The sequence below is a fragment of the Charadrius vociferus genome, unplaced genomic scaffold (genome assembly GCF_000708025.1).
Source record: "Charadrius vociferus isolate BGI_N301 unplaced genomic scaffold, ASM70802v2 scaffold287, whole genome shotgun sequence".
Taxonomy (NCBI): domain Eukaryota; kingdom Metazoa; phylum Chordata; class Aves; order Charadriiformes; family Charadriidae; genus Charadrius; species Charadrius vociferus.
Genome location: NW_009649568.1, coordinates 3526669 through 3544377, shown reverse-complemented (window position 1 = coordinate 3544377; position 17709 = coordinate 3526669). Strand labels below are relative to the sequence as shown.

The window sequence follows — 17709 nt, the reverse complement described above, 5'->3', positions numbered from 1 at the left end:
TACCTTTTCTCTCACTTCCTTCCAGCAAAGCTAAGAGGAGTCGGTGCCTACAGCCTATATCTACAATGCTGCCTTCACCTGTGCACCAAACCTACTGTCTTTCCAATCAGTAGTAAATTACCACTCACTATAATCACAATTATATTGAACCAGTAGCCTTCTTTCAAGGGAAGAGTCCCTGCTGTTTCCACCCCTCTTATCTCTAACACCAGAAATACATTGTTTTTTTTCATTAGTGACAGAACAGGATTCCTCCCTAATGCCTGTTCTGCAAAGTCAGAACACACCAGGATGACAATTGCTGAAATTGTTGGGTCAAAATTAAGCTCTTAAAATTACGTTTGAAAAATTGGCTCTTGGATTCAGATAGGCAATCAACTATTATCTTTTTCAGTCCCATCTTCTCACTCCTTTTGCCTCATCTATAAGTGAAACTGCTTTTATACCAAACAAGACCTTTAGAATCAGAAGCAAAACTGATCTGTGTATATGTTATCTATGAGTTAATAATTTTTAATAACTCAATATGAACTGATAATGAATCCATAAAACGCATACTTTGGGGTAATTTTTAAAGAACACCTCATTTTAATATTGTTATTTTGTGTTATTACAAGAGAAGGAAGTACTGCCTGGTGTCTCTAGCAATGTAAAGAAAATAGTCTTGAATATGTCAAAATGAGAAAAAGCCACATGGATCTTTGAAATGATATTTATAGCAATGATTTCCATTGTACTGCTGGAGAAGTCAGAAGGAATATGAGTCTGTACAGTGTATACATGTTTGATGTTTCTGGTCTGTTTTTGGATTGGGAAGCCAGAAGACAGTAACTGCAATACATGCTGGCGTGTGTAAAAGTGGCAGCTGGCAGGAGAATGAAAGAAATCTTTGTTTAAACATGTGTGAGGAGGTCTGAGGATAGTTTTAAAATAATATTTCAGAATGCAAACCTGGCAGATTTATGATAAGATTTATTTTAACGAACTGATTCTGCTTTAAATGTCAGCATAAAGACACGTAAAATTGTGCTGGGATTAAGAACAGCAGGGACCCCTGCTCCAAGTAACTGGAGGCACAGTGAGCTCTGACCATCACCATATCCCCCACCCCCAGTGCAGCTCCTATCCAGGTTGTTTCCTGACACAATTAAGAGTACCCTTAGGCTTGTGGTAGTTTGTGCTAGACGGTATCAGCATCTCCTTCCTACCTTGCTGAAGGTGGTTATAGCAGCACCTCCCAGCCTCTCAGGCCAGCAGGGTGCAGGGGACCCAGCTGTCAGAGGCTGGGTGTTCTGTCAGAGGCTTCACAGGGGACTGTAGGCAAGTCAGACCCATCTGTAAATATATAGGGATGTCATCCTTGTCTCATCAAGGCATTGCGAGAGTAAACATATTAAGCATTGCAACTCTCCATTACTTAAATAAGGAAACCTTATAAATAGCTTTGGCAATAACAAGTTATCTCACTCTTTCTTATTAACAGATGGAACCTACATAAAACATAGATATTGTGCTTTTGTTTAGTGCTATTACTGAAGTTGTCCAGATAATAATTTCAAGCAGCAGTGTGGACTCTCTGTAAATTTGGAAGCTGTCTCTTTTAATGATTTCCTACTGTATACCAAGAACAGATTTATATATATATATATATATATATACATATATATATAGGTTGGAAAGGAAAGAAGGTGCATTATAGCTGCATGGAACAGATTTTACTTTTGACCAAATCTTGCTTCTATTAATGAAACTTATTTTCTTGTTTTGCAGCTTGCAGGCCTGGATTCTATAAAGCATTTGCTGGAAATGTAAAGTGTTCCAAGTGCCCTCCGCACAGTTTGACTTACGTAGAAGCAACTTCTGTCTGTCAGTGTGAGAAAGGTTACTTCAGAGCTGAGAAGGACCCACCAACTATGGCATGTACCCGTAAGTCTGATCAGTTCCAGTGTCTGCAATTCTCTTTTCCTGTGTCTCATATATTTAATTTTGTTTTTTAAAAAAGTGACATGAGTTTGTACATTTTGTGAAGAATCCCATTCAAAATAACCAAAAGAGATTTTTAAAATCTAAATTTAAACATCCTATTTCTATTTAGTTTAGGTGTCTCTTAAAAATACTGGCATGTTTCTTAATTTGGTGATTTTTTTAACTTGTAGTTCTGAGAGATAATCAGTAATATATATCAGTCATACAGATAACAATGTTAATTCTTAACTACTAGTATGTATTTTAAGTATATTAAAATACACTTTTACAAAAACTTTCCAAAAAATGGAGTCATGTAAAGAGAAAACTGATATGACATACTCTGCTGTCTCCCCAGATTTAAATGAAAATTATAAGACAAATATCATCCCAATGCAATCCGATAAAGATTAACTCTCTAAAACCACAAGAAAATCATAAAAACACAGGAAAAAAGATGTATCCAATCAGAAGGAGATATAATTAAACTTTCTTGCATATCATCTTCTTTCAACAGAGAGTTATTCCCTCATACACAACTGTGATAATGAAAATCCGTTAATTTTTCTGGTAATTTTTAAAATACGACATTTTATGATTTTTGACTAACCTAAATTTGTCATTAAGACAAAACTGATGCCCAGTAATCTAGGGGCAGAAATTCTGACTGAGAAGAGATTTTTATTACTTTGATCAATGTGCTCATGTCTAGAAACATAAAGCATAAATTTTCTTTTCACTTAATGAAATATTTCTCATAGATTTTGATACGTGGTTCATTACTCACTATGATTCATTTATTGGTCATAAAGCAACTATATATGTTTAATCTCAAAACTGGGAACAGCAGTACTTGAAAAACTGTGGGTAAAATACTATATTTACATATAAAATCCTATTACTTAGTAAAGACAATTAAAATCTGTTTGCAGATTTCCCAAGATATCCAGTTTTCTGTGTAGCATTTTGTTAGCTCTTTTGGTGGAGGATTTGATTCAAGTACATTTTTTGCCACAGTCTTCTTGTTAAGGAAATTTGAAAAAAAAATTAACATGTTAAGTGCATGAAGTATTTTAGCAGACAAAGTATACAAAAAGCTTAAGAGATTAAAACATGAAAACAAAGCACTGCTGCAATAACCATGTGTATAGTCATAATTTTGCTATCTTTACACTGCATAAGGCAGCACCATATAAAAATAACTGAGCTGACTCTAGCAGAATTGAACTACTTATTGTGCTCATTCTAGTCTCTCCAAATGGCACTGTACTGGGCAAATTGGAATATACTGGGTAGTTTGGAGCTGATTTATGAAGTCATAGGCACTCTGTGATCCTGACGTCATTACGTACACGAAGACATTGTCCTTCCGACAAATAGGAATGATGGTCACCAAAAATGGCATTCCTCAGGTCCAAGGCACTTAGCAGAAAGTTGTCTAATCTAACCATAGCGTTTTCAGATTGGAAGGCTAAATCCCAGCCTCCAGGTAATTAAGGGACATAGGGTTCAGAGAGGCACCCTAATCTAACACACACAATCTGCTGTCAGCTCACTCTGGATCAAGGCACATAGGCCTATGTTTTTGCACAAAATATGAGAGGTAATGTTATTCCAGACTTCCCACAGGAAAATGGTGATTACAAATAATTCCGCTCAAATGAGTGCCCAAAACACAGGCCATTAAAAACTTACCCACGGAACTAACACACATCCCAGGCACTCTTGACAGTTTCATGCTTAGAAAAATGGTTTCATTCATGTATTATGCAGATGTGGTTCCATATTATTTATGTCATTGAGTTTTCATCTCCAAAAGACAGTTCTTCTCTGAAAAAAATACTCATACATGGCATTACATTTCCATAATTATCTTTCAGGGCACAATTTTAAGCCCCTCTACTCATCAGTATTGACAAGATAGGGAGGAGCATGAGAGCCGTGTGGCATCAGGGAGCAGGTACCTACAACACCCCGGTGCTTTCCCAACAAAAGCGGGGTGCTGAGAACCGCTTTGGCTGAAAACTGTCAGGGAAGACTTGCTGCCAGATCCCTCCGTCCCTGCTTAGGATGTCAGCCAAAGCAACCAAGTGAGTGGAGGCAGGGAAGAAATCAACCACAACAGAGGTACCAGTGCCCCTCCTCACCTCAACTTGGGAGAAATAAGAAAGAATAAAGGAGACGGTGAACCAAGTTCTAATTTCTGCCTTGCTCTTGATTCAGTGCCATCATGCATTGCCTCTCATTCAGCCTAGACTGCAAGGTATCAGTACTTCATTGACTGTAACAGCGGATATATTCATCTTATACCTACGATGATGATTATTTCACTAATTGTCAGCTCTGCAAATGACACCGAGACTCTTGACAGGCAGACTGCATTCTTATCTTCTTGCACGTCATCAGTAATGAAGAGTCTGCAGGCCAAATTATTCCCTAAGTGATATCTTTAGCCCCACTGCTTTCAAATTATGCTCTCAGTTATTAAAATTATGTTTCTGTCATAAGTACAACCTCACTGCCTTTGGTGGGTCTGTGCAGATGTGGCTAATTTAAATTTAATAAACAAACATACAGGTATGAGGCAGAGTAGAATTTAGATTGTTCCTTCCAAACTGTCACACTTTACTGTAATAAAAGCAGCTGAAAAGTTAGGAAAAAAAAAAAAACAGTTTGACTAAATATAGGGAGAAAGGCTGTGCAGTAAGAAAATGCCTTTTCTACATAACCGCTTTTGGGGCAGATTGGCATTTTTGATGTTCATTTGCAAATTTTTATCCTGACATTTGAGATGTGACATAAGAGATTAATTTTTTTCATGTGACTTTTTGAATGAGAGTTGTTCTTTAATCAAACATAGAATGAATAGTAGATTCCCCTTATAAATTTCTTCATATGCAAACATTTTGAACCAATTGTATTCATACCAATTTTATTTGCTTCCCCAAGTCCCGCAAAGCAATATTCCTAAGATAGGTAGATATTTTATTCTCTCTCATCATTCTCATATAGACTTAGACAGTGTTCCTCACTCCAGAATTTTTCCTCAGTACTGGAAAACTTGCATACGCAGCATTATGGAAAATTAGGACCTTGATTTAAGATACTATGAATTTAAGAATGTAGCTTCAGGCATCCACTTTTTTCAAGAAGAGCTTCAAATCTTATTTCATTAATTCTGTGAAAGTGCATACTGTATGCTTTTCCAAAGTTGTACAGTTCCCATTTTTGCTTCATGTAACTGTATTTTGTAAAAGAAGAGTATGCACTTTGCAGAAAAGCATAATAGAATTCTAATTTTAATAAAAGGAAAGAAAAGTACATTAGGATATATTGTTAATTTCTTTCTCCTAGCCTTTTTTCATTTGATTGGCACTTGTTATCAATCTCTTGCTGCTACTCTTTCTCCTTATTGTATTTCTTTGACATATGCAAGTACTCTATCAGTGATCTCTCTGCATACGCAGTGAGTAACGAATAGCATCATATCTAATCCTCTGTCAGATTGCTCTGTGCATAAACTCTAACATTTCCCACTATAATGTAATTGGATAAATTGATCCGTCTTTTCAAGGTCAAAGGCAGGCAGGCTTATATAGGGTGTCTGAGTATGAATGCGTCTCTTCAGGTTATGCTTAAACAGTTTTGAACCCTACAAACTTATGCTCTGTTCAGTGACCTCTGCCACAAGCTGTATCCTCTATTTTTGAGTGAACACTGTATTCCAGAAGCAAAATCAAGCAACATGCTTGAAACCTTCGACTCTACTGCCTCTATCTTTATTTTTATATATACACTTGTTTGCTGTTTATCATTATGCTCATATATATCATTATGGTATCATTATACCATAATACTTGGAGTATTGGTTTGCAGTCACTGGCTTCCATTCTTCCTGCCTGCCTCAGAATAAGTAGTTCTGAAGAGAAAAAAATGTAATACAGCGTTCTACACCAAATGACACTACTTATCTATGCTACGTGTATGTATTTATGTATATAAAAAAGCAATTATGAACTCGAGGCACAGCCAGATGCTGATTCTGAGTATTCTCAGAAGATGGTGGTTAATTTTTGCCCTTCCACTGTAAATTCAGTAGTCAAATAAAACACATTTCAAAGAGTCCAATAGTTGGTAAAGAACAGTTCTCACTTAAAAAACAGCAAAGTGTTTTCCAGATAGTCATCACTCTGTAGCGTTTAAAATACTTAATTGCACTAACTAGACTTCTGCAGTGTTAGATTTGCTCCTCTTTCCTTCCATAAAGGGCAAAATGCACTTCACCTTCACAGAGGGAGAGGATACGCAAAGCAAGATGAAGTGTGAGTCACTGTATGAGGCATAAACTCAGCTCTGTTTCTCATGAAGTGGGCCTGATTCTCCATAACGCATCAACGTATCTCCTCCACAGAGAGTGTAGAAATAATTCTTACGTTATAATTTGTAAATGAAGCAAAAGACATTGCTCACGCTCGGCCTGTGTTTTATCTAAGAAGCAGAAGAGCTGCATTTTTTTTAATGGTCATCCATCTGAACTGTGGTTTACTCTTTGGTATAAAATCAAAACTCAGGAATTTTGCTGTGAGGAAATGATCCTTAATTTTTGCCAGTGTACTTGTTTTCCTTAAAAATCAATATAAGGAAATCCCTGAGAGCTTTGCTCACAGATGTCTGCAGAAGGGTTATTGCTGCCAAGTTTTTGCAATGTGTCAAATAATCTTTGTATAATTTATAAATGATAACAAAGCAATCAGGCCACATTCATAAAAGCCCAGTGACACATAATTTAGCTGAATCTGAGGATTAGAATTAATTGTCTCTCTTTGTTCCAAGTTCTAAATCTTAGTAAATGATTCACTGCATGTCATTACAGCTTAATATTTGCATGAAATCACAGTTTAACTGGCATAATTTAACAGCAATTAAAAAGCTATTTAATCGTCATGCAAATTGGCATGAGGGGCCTTGAGTATGAAGGGTGTCTGAGCTTTTTTTCAGTATTTGCAGGCGGACAGTCATATACTTTCAGACATCCCTAGCATAATTGATAATGTTCTCCCTATTCATTGAAATGTGAATGTACAATAATTTGTGGTTTTTCTTACCATTGAGGATTAAGCTCCAAATCATGAATATAACAACCTCACTCTCCAGTACAAAAAAAATACAATGTTTTTTAAAAAGTGTATTTTATTTACTGTATTGGTTCTTCTATTGATTCCAGCTACACATAGTATAACAAAAATCTGATAGAAAATTAAAATTAACAAAGCCAGACAAAACTCTCCTATTGCCCAGATTCACATTAATTCCTGTTTTGGCCTGACAAAGTTGATGACTTAACATAAAAACCTCCTGAGCTATGGTGACCCATTGTCATAATATCTATAGTTTATGTAAGATTAAATTTAAGTCAGTTTTAAAACACTGGCTCAAATCCTTCGAGCAATTACACACATGCTTAGTTTTAAGTGCATGAGTATTACCAATTATTTCAAGGGGATTACTGATCCGCTTAAAGTTATGCACATATATAAGTGCAATTAAGGCTCACCCTCCATATTCCTAAAACTCGTCGTTGGTTTTAACAGTGGGAATTTGTTAAGACCAATCATTATTTAATTATCGCAACATGTTTTTAGAGGGGACATAATTCTTCCTGTCTTCTGCATATAAATAATAAGACCTGAAGCTGAAGTAATCTGTGCTAGTTTTAGCTTATTCCAATCTCAGGATTGTTCTCCATAGTAGCTAGAACACTCAACCTCACAGTAATTTTATGGGAAGTTTAGAGATTTATAAATCTGAGACACTCTAAGGTTGTAGGGTCTTTTGGACCACATCAACATCTTCAAGGCCATATTTTGTCTCTGTTTTCCATACCACTAGACACCACTAATTAGCTTTTGTTAACAAGTTGCATTTATGCTTAGATATTACAGTATTTCAAGTGCTTCTGTGATAGACTTATGACAAGGTCACAGTTAAAGACCAGGAAGGAAATATTCAAAATATTCTCTGTGACCATAAAAATTACAAATTACAAAAACAATTTTCATCTAACAGGTTCCAGAAATATCAATCTTCAGTACAAATGAGCCACATAACGTTCAGCTAAATCGTTCCTTGATATGCTGAAAAATAACTGGTCTTTACTTTGGGCTGCTAACTATGAACTCTACACAGCTAGATGTATGAATAAATACTCACACATTCAAAACGTTTTAAACTTTCTTGTCCACTAAAAAAGTGCAAAGTGATGTTAACACCTCCAAATATTTTAATTATTAAGGAAGGGCTTGAATTCCAGCAGCTAAGTCATCATTTAATTTAGGGTAAAAATAATTTTAATCAAAATGTAGTCTCAGTTATTTAAAGTTTCAAAAAATCCCAGAAAGAAAAAGGCAACTCAAATGTTCAACTACAGTTCACATAAAACTTTAATACACTTCAGTGCACATTATCCCTCCCACACCATACAAACTTTTTTCTCTTTACAAGCATTCCAGCTTTTATAGCACATAAGTAAACAAATAACATCACCTAAAACTTACAAACTTTGGTGAATAGCGATGTTTCTTCTGCAACTATTATTACCTCTTTCCTTCATTAATGTTAGTATTCCTTCCTGCTGCTATATGTAAGTACAACTGTATAGACCTTTATTACTATATAGTAGTCATGTTTTCTTTTAAAATCTAGTCCATTTTAGGATTGAAGGTCATCCTCAAGAATTAAGAACTTGAATAAATGGATTTATTTCAGTTGTAGGTGCATATTTCAGGACCACTCATGGGCTTCATTTTCTAAATCACTACATTTTGTTCAGTCAAATAAATAGCTAAAAGTTTGAAAATCCAGTCAGTGTATCAGTGGTGCAGTAATTGCAGATCTTAAGGAAAAAAAAGAAATAATGGAACGGAATTATTAGAAAAAAAAAGTATATTTTAATTTTTTTTTTTTTTTTGGCAGAGATTTGGGATCCTGACTTATATAGGAAATGTTAGGAGGAGCTTTGATATTTTATTTTATTTTCCTTCCTAATGCAAAGCTCCAACAGGGTAGATTTAGACTGAACATTAGGAAAGAATTTTTCACAGAAAGAGTGGTCAGGCATTGGAATAGGCTGCCCAGGGAGGTGGTTGAGTCACCATCCCTGGATGTGCTTAAGAGCTGTTTAGATGTGGTGTTGGGGAATATGGTGTAGGGGAGAACTTTGTAGAATAGGGTAGATGGTTGGACTCGATGATCCCAAGGGTCACTTCCAACCTTGACAGTTCTATGATTCTATGATTTATCTGACCATACTTTGGGCACAGGGTCTTGCCTTCACCTTACAGGTTGTTGAACTGGAATTTACAAGAGTGTTGATCTTTTTTTTTTTTTCTTTGTTTAGTTCTTCTCTCATTGTCTTAAAGTTTTTATAAAGGACATCATGATATTTTAATTATCTGACTCCCTCAGATTTAGTGTGCTACTCCATTTGTTGGGTGAAATACACTCTGTGTAAGAATTAGCTGATGTTATTTGCAAATGTTTCATATAGTCTTTCAGTCCACTTGAGAGGCCCTGAAATAATGAAAAGCTCACTCAACAGTACCTCAATCAAAACTTTATACTTAAGTCTTGCTGTCAGGTTGTATAAGTCATGAAAAGCTGCAAAACAAGCTGAAAGTTTTCAAAGTTCTGCTAACCATTGGCTAAGCAATCCACGTGCAGTGTGATTTTATGTTGAGAGCTGGGCATATAAAGCTTATTCAACTCATTCAGCTCAAAAAAACCCAAAGATCGCTAGTTGAGTTTACCACAGTCGTCTTGCATATATCAAAACCTGGAGTATAAGGCCTTGCATTTTGCTGAATCTGTGTTTCTTACATAATTTTTATGAACATATTTTGGGTGTATATATACAAATTGCTTTTGAAAACCATGTGTCTGTAAGTGCTCAGTTGAAATACGTTAAGTGGAAGAAGAAGGATATAGTAAGAAATGGAGATAAGATTATTCAGACTTCCTTTAACAGTTTCTGCCTTTCCTTCACCCCTTCACTAATTCCTCTGTGAAAAATCATTAGGTGGTAAAGTTCTTCCATGAGACTGTGGAAGCTGATATATAAAACCTCAGATGATTTACGTGTGATCCTACACAGTAAGTCAGCGTAACAGCTTAAAACTTGTTGGACATACCTTGACTGTTGTGGGATCCATGGGAAATGGGTCACTCATGGTTCTTCAGACAGTACAGAGAGAGCTTTACCACCTGCATGCTAGCTGAGAGCTTTCCTGTACTCTCTACCTGCTGCTTCTATCTTTACATCTCTCCCCACAGTCCAAGAATTATTTTTTCTCCTGCTTTGCAGCCATCCTTTTAGATCTTTAGCTTGCAAGGTTGATGTCTTCACTGTTATACTGACGCTGATGAGGTGCCAGGTGGGAAAGAAAGAACTTGTAAACTGTCTCTTGTGCCTAATAGTCTTGGCCTGTTGCCACCTAACTCTGTTAATGAACAGCAGCAAAGAAATCCCTTGGGATAAGCAGTGAAGGATAGAAAAATATCTGGCACTGCAGAAATAATACAAACAATTTTACCTCTTGTAGTTATTCCAAAGCTGTTATTTATTATTCAATTTAAGTCTTATAAGACATCAAAGATTATAAGTATCAGACAAGCCTGCATTACTAGACATAAAATAAGGAAACATATTTTGTGTTTAAAGCTCTACCCCAGTATCCCACAAGATCAAGAGAGATTTAGTGCAAATTTGGGTTATCAAGTCTGGATTTGACATTCCCAAGTCATTTTTACGTTGCCTTAAGTTATTTCTGAATTAATTCTAATTTATTTAGATTATTCAGCTTTTTATGATCGCACCTATTTATTATTCCTGCTTAATTTTCAAGGATTGTAGGTATTTAGATAATTTCTCCATTGAATTTCTTAATGAAACATAACTCTTTTAGCTTCTATTTGCAAAATAATTGCCTTAACACTAATATATTTTTTCATGTGGTTTTTTTTTCTTCCAAAATAGACAACTGTGACTTAACAGGCTTCCCCCTCCTTCTCTGCAGGGCCACCTTCTGCTCCGAGAAATGTGATTTTTAACATTAATGAAACAGCTCTCATGCTGGAATGGAGCCCCCCAAGTGATACCGGAGGAAGAAAAGATCTCACGTACAGTGTCATCTGTAAGAAATGCGGGTCGGACACCAGCCAGTGTGAGATTTGTGGGGGAGGTATCCGTTTCATCCCCAGGCACACAGGTCTCATCAATTCTTCTGTGACAGTGCTGGATTTTGTGTCACACGTGAACTACACCTTCGAAATAGAAGCCACAAATGGGGTCTCGGAGCTGAGTTTCTCTCCCAAGCAGTTCACAGCTATCACGGTTACCACAGACCAAGATGGTAAGTCCCAGCACTGCATGTCTGTTGCTGTGCCCCTGTCATCTATGCATTTATTAGGGGGATCGTTTTGTTTCTTGGAAGTCTGGGACAGCAAGTGAGGATGTTTTGCAGATTGTTACACGTTTTTAAGTGCTTTTGGTGACAACTTCCAGCTTCTGCTGATGAGGGCATTAAATGACCCCAATACACAGGGCACAAAAATATGTCTTCCTGTTTAAAAATAAGTGCAAGCTGTAACTACCTGAGACTAACTGTATCAGTGGTTCATCAGAACTGGAGTCTACATCTGGTGCTTTTCCAAGACTTTCCTTATGATTTCTGTTTTGAAATAGTAAAACACCACAGGTTATCTATTCCAATTTTACAATTGAAAGGTGAAATGGAAGTGAACCCACTTCCTTTGATATACATGTTCCGTAGTACTAATACAGCTTCCCTAAAGATGTTTCAACATCTGTATGAGCCATTTCCTTGCGGTAACCTAATAGATCTTTTTGTTCCTTTAATTGTCCACTTTGCATTATTGTTTTTGAACTTTTTCTTCCGCAATTTCTGTTCAAATTCATGTCTGAGGCTGATCTTTATGAGAAACATGGGAAACTAGAAGAGCGCTATATTTTTGTTTATTTCTGCAACTTTTTCTTCGTCCATCTTTAGAAATACTTACTATGCCAGGAAACAGCATCATAGGTTACCAACTAAGCAACCTATATAGCAGTGTTATCTTCTGGCTTGTCTTACTGTAGATGACAAGGTTATTTCAAAATTATCCCTTGCTGACATTTGTTCCAGAAATGTTTTTCACCTACTGTGCAGTGACATTGCAACTGTAGCTGAAGTGTTTAACGTAGAACAGGAACTGAACTGGCAAAAGGACAGGTTTGAGTAGAAGACCTTTGATAATATGAAAGTATTTAGTAAAAGTGCTAATGACAGAACGTGCTAATAACAGGAGGATCCGTTATGTTCCACTTGTAGGAAGGCCCTGGGTTCTTTCACTGATCAGCCTAGCAAAAATCTGCTTACTTGTGTATCTGGGACAAGTAGTTTTGTTGATGAGTAAGTAATGACTTGTTTGCCTTTGGGCATACAAAAATTAACAGCTTGCTGTGATGATGATGATGATAATGACAATGATGGTAATACTAATAATATTCATGAAAATGGATTAGAAAAAGCATGAAAACTACTCACCGTTCACATGATGGTGCTAACGGAAGAGCTAGTTATATAAGATGTCTAATGATATATGCCTTGCCCTAAGAATTGCCTCTTAGGCTGTGTATCGTGTTGCAAACCTGTATCTCTCCTTTTCTTTCTTATTAAAGGAAAGAAACATGGTGCCAGAAACTACCCCTATGTGCACTTATTTTTAGATGTTTTGTTACATGGTACCAAATGCAAGTCACCAAGCATGCACAGGTGGAGGTCACCAGACATGTGGTTTGCTTTTAAACTGGCTAACAGCTGTGTGAACGCAGCTTGTGATGTGTATTTAAGTGGTGGGCTTTTAAAAAATAATATGTCTTTTGCTGTTGACTGTTCCTGGTTTAAGGATATAGATTTTCACGGCAGTTTACTCAAAACAGGGAAAAGACCAATGTTTTTATAATTTGTGACACACTGATAGTAAACTCTAGAAAGTAGGCTGCCTGCATTCCCTATAATAATTCTTATGTTACTAAAAATGCTGTTGGAATGGCTTCAGAGAATTTAAGACGAGATTTCTAGAATATCTGTCAGTTTATTTGGATGTAAAAAGACAGCTTTGCAGGAGAAAGCATTGTAATAAATGAAATGGAGGCATCTATAAAATGTAGTTATAAAGATAAAACCATTTTTGTAGGCTTACAAACTGTGTAGTTGTACAAAATCATAAGCACGGTAACTATATATAGAAGTAAAAGAGAGAAAGGTAATGTCATGCAATATGGAAGAAAATTAATGGAGTTTTCAGTGATGGAAATTATTGAGAGGACAATAAACATTTTTTGTGAGTTACTTTTAGTCATAAATAAGAAGTGATACAGAAAAAGCTGGGGTATCTAACCTCAGCACAGGAAGCTGTAGAATTAAATCTTCAGAACAATGCAGAGATTTTATTAATGTTTATAAATCACATTGAAGTTCTCAGATAAAAGTGACCTTTTTTATTTTTATTGTTAGCCAGCTATTAGTAAACAATTTATAGTTTTGCTGTGCCATATTTACCAAAAATACTAACTAATCACCTTTATATTGCATTTCTTTTTCTATCTATACCACCAAACAGTAAACTCACTGTTACAATCTTTCCTTATAATCTTAATTATACTGAAATGGACAGTACTTATTGTGTGGTGTTGGAGGTTTGTGCACGTGCTCATAGAAAACAAATTTCCAAGTTATACGCATGATGTGACAACAAATCGAAAATATGTTAACGTGTACAAGGACTGCATTATCAGAAGTCCAAACATACTGATTTAAAACAATTTTTCACTTTTGATGCATGTCTAATATGAAAGATCTAGATCTATAATAAATTATACCTTCACAACATATTTACCCCATGTTCATACTACCTTTTTATGTGTAATCTTTCATACATACTGTTTTAATGGTTTTGGTATACACATTGCATGAAGCAATAGACCTTTTTATAAATATATAAATTGTTTTCTTCCGTTTTCATATCTTTGTTAAAAACATAGAACAATATCTTCTGTTGTAAATCCAGACCATTCTGTTAGCTACAATAATTTTCAGTAGCTAACGAGCTAGCATTTTATTTTCTTTGAGCATATTGGATTTACTTCCCTCTAGTGGCCCTTTCTTTTTGATAATTTATGTGAAATTAACAGATTCTTCTTTAAACGTACAAAATTATTAGCTTGTTCCTCAGGGTTGGTTGGGTTTTTTTTCTCTTTTTGGAGAAGATATTGCTGTTGGAATTTGCTGAATAACATAATGCAATGAAGAGTACTGTGGACATCCACAGAAACTGAAGAGTTGTATTCTACCACAGTTAGTGAGTAGAGTAATCTGAGAGCGTCAAAGAGGAAGAATATTTGCTGACAGAAGTGAATTAATTCAAAAGTGATTAAGGCTCATCTTTATGCACAGAGCTCTACCACAGCTAATATTAAAATCTTAACTGCCTCTTCATGCAATCACCAGCATCAACAAGTACACTGCTCAGCTCTAACAATGACAAGAAGCAAACTAAGGAAAGTAACACTTTGAAAAGTCTTTGTGAACTGCATCCTGAAAACCTCCCTGCGATTTGATGACTAAAGCATTACCAGACCTGATCAAATACTGAAAAAAAATACTAACAGTGTAAGTCATATAAAATGAACTCGGTAGCATTCATGACTTTTTTAGTTATTCATTTTGTACAAGTATTCATGAATTTGATATCCATGGGTTTGAATTCCCCCCCCTGGGCTTTCTAAGGAAACAAAGTTTCTGGGGTCACATTGTCTGTCAGGCACCGTAAAGAACTCTGAACCCATTACCCAACATCAGTTCGGTAACAGAGAAAAAGATATGTTCTCTCAAGTGTGAAAAATGACCACTTAGATTCACCAAGCTGTTGGCTGGGTCTGCAAGTCGAAAAGCAAGGTTCAGCTACGTAAGACTTGCTGACTGGACTAGAGACACCAGCTGACAGACCACTTAACCTGTCTGTTGGCTAGTCAGTAAAGAAAGAATATATATAGTTCCTGTATGATCACAGCACGTGCTCTGTCTTGTCCAGCGAGCGTGGCAAACAAGGATGGGGTAGGGATGTGTTAGGAAGCGTAGATGTTGCAGATGGAGAGATGAGGGAAGTGAGCAATATGCTACTCTTGCATAGCTTGCTTTCAAAATGTTTTAAGCTACCAAAATCATCCCTACTTTAAATTCAGGTAAATGGACAGATAAACAGAACAAGATTCTGCTCAGAAAAGCACTTAAGCAAAGTCCCCGTTCAAAGAAGAATATGAGCATATATTAAGTGCTTTCCCAAATCACTGCTAAAGTAATTTGTAAACAACTGAAAGGTAAAACGTGTTTTCAAAAAAAGCCTCATCAAAAAATGTTTAACAATACTGATGTTCAGAAAAGTGCCTGGATGCCTTTCCTTTATGGGAAAGTTTTATACAGCAGTAAGTATGCTGAGTATGAAATAATAGTACTCAGTCAACTTTAAATCATTGTGTGAAGAAGCAGCGAATTATATATTGAATTGTAATTTATGCTTCTTTTATGACTAATGGAAGGGACACCTCACTACATAACTTTCTTAGCATGGCTTACAGTCTGTGTAGCGTAAAGAAAATTCAGAAGTACTTGATGATTTTCATGCATAATTAAAGTAGTAAATAATGAATAATTAAGCAAACAGAACTTAAAACAATAGCTTCTATTTCCAAATAATAGTGCACATGTACATTCACTCAGTGGGCATTCATATGTTCTATTCCTTGAGAACTGAGGGGGGGTTTAACATTACACTGTGCAGAGGGGGAGTAGAGTCGTGATACATATCCTGAGTACATGATTATATAGACAGATAGCAGCCTGCTCCATTTCAGTCCACCATTTCAACTGCATCACTGAGGAGCAGCACTCTGTAGCTACAGCGTTTCTCTTACTGAGTAGTTTCCTCATTGTCCGGTCTGCATCTTCACGCATCATGTCCCTCCTGTGGGACTCCGAGCTGGCAGCCCCCAGCTCACCTTTCGCCTGCAAGTCCTACAGCAGTGACCTCCCCTAAAATCACCATCCAGCCTTGGGACGCTTCATGGACATCGTTCCATTCGCGGGCTCCTTATGCATGTCTTTCCTGCATTGGTGGAAAGTTTACGCTAGAGAAATACTCCTTCTGCCATTGCATCCAGGAAATCTCATTTTCTCCCCCTTCAGTTCTGCAGTTTGTGAGTGACTCTGGTCTCCATGACATCAAAGACCTGCTACCAGTGGACAAAGTTTGAGGCATGAGAGACTTCAATCTGTCTGGGCACACAGCCTATCATTATAGTAAAGACCTGTCTAGTTTTGCTGTGTCTGTCTCATGTTTGCAGCCTGTGACTAGCTGAGGTTTTCAGGCAGACTCGGAAACTGCAAATCTGGCAGGATTCCTCTGTCTAATACATTTTATTTTATGTGTGCCATTGGCAGATATATCCCAAGTGATAAGAAGTTTCCTAATCTGATGGTAAAGTCTTGCCAGTGTCTGAAAGGGATTGCCTTTCATCTAATTCCTTTTTCCAAATAAGTATATTCCTTGTACAGGTGGCTCCTCAGACATATTTATAGCCCAGTGTGCATGGTCTGTAGCAACAGCAACCTCTTATCACTCACTTAGAGCTGTGGGAACTGAGGAATGCATGGAAGGATATTGGTGTCTCTTTCGGGAACAAATATGGCCATATCACCATGGATTAATGGCATATAGCATTGTAATGACAATGCAGATGGTGTAAGGTGTTAAGAGCCTCATCCGCCTGTCAGAAAAGCATCTCAGTGGCACTACCAAGACTGTTTATCAGGGTTAATCCTTCTGGCTAATGATAGTATAGTTTCAGGATGCTTATTGGAGTGGGAGGGGAGTGTCCTGTTCACTCATCCTAAATTGCTTCCCATAGTAGTGTCTAACTTTTACCCTAATCAAAAGTCAGCTTTTCCTTTTTTCCCCCCTCGCATCTCTACACATGTGGTTGTCCTTTGTAACTTTAAAGTCAAGAAAGCTTCTCTTTTCCTAATGACATGATGAAGCCCTTTAAACCATCTTCCAAACTGTTCAGGTTAATCATTTATAAATCTATATTTCTAATCACTGATTATTGAAATATCAGGTTGCATAGAAGTCTGTTATGAAAGAATCACAAAACAACCTCCAGCAGACATTGCCAGACCTCAAGCCACATGAAAGAAAGAGCATGAAATTTGCATAGATGCAATAAAGGAGAAATTTATGGCATTTGTTTACCTGACACCTACAGCTGTATTAATAGTTCTAGCAAACCCTGTACTGTCATGGTTTTGGGCCGAACAGGCCACTCAGCGAACTACAGATGCTCCCCTCTACTTGTCTTCAAAGACAGAGGCAGGAGAGAGAGAGAGAGACTTAAGAGCTTAGAAGATACTAAACTACTTTAATGAAATAATAATAAAATAAAAAGGAAATAATGACATATATACAAAACCATATCAAGCTCCCAGGATGACAATCACATCACCGGCTGGCACTGGGGAAGTCCCAGACTGGACTCGGTGACGGACGGGAACTGGATTCCGGATTTGGATTTAGGACCAGGATCAAAGGCAGAAGAACGGACAGTCCTCCTCAAGAGGTCAGCAATTGAAG

At 36.7% G+C, this 17709-nt stretch overlaps 1 protein-coding gene across 1 annotated transcript in view; it reads left to right on the top strand.

Annotated features, from left to right (window-relative positions):
• The window catches only part of EPHA6 (EPH receptor A6), a gene marked incomplete at its 5' end in the record, with an annotated part of 384562 nt that overhangs the window by 142774 nt on the left and 224079 nt on the right, over positions 1 to 17709 (top strand). Inside the window, 2 exons of the mRNA XM_009890121.1 lie at positions 1771 to 1926; positions 11037 to 11372. Of these exons, the coding sequence (XP_009888423.1) occupies positions 1771 to 1926; positions 11037 to 11372 (492 nt within the window). The remainder of the gene's footprint in view (positions 1 to 1770; positions 1927 to 11036; positions 11373 to 17709) is intronic.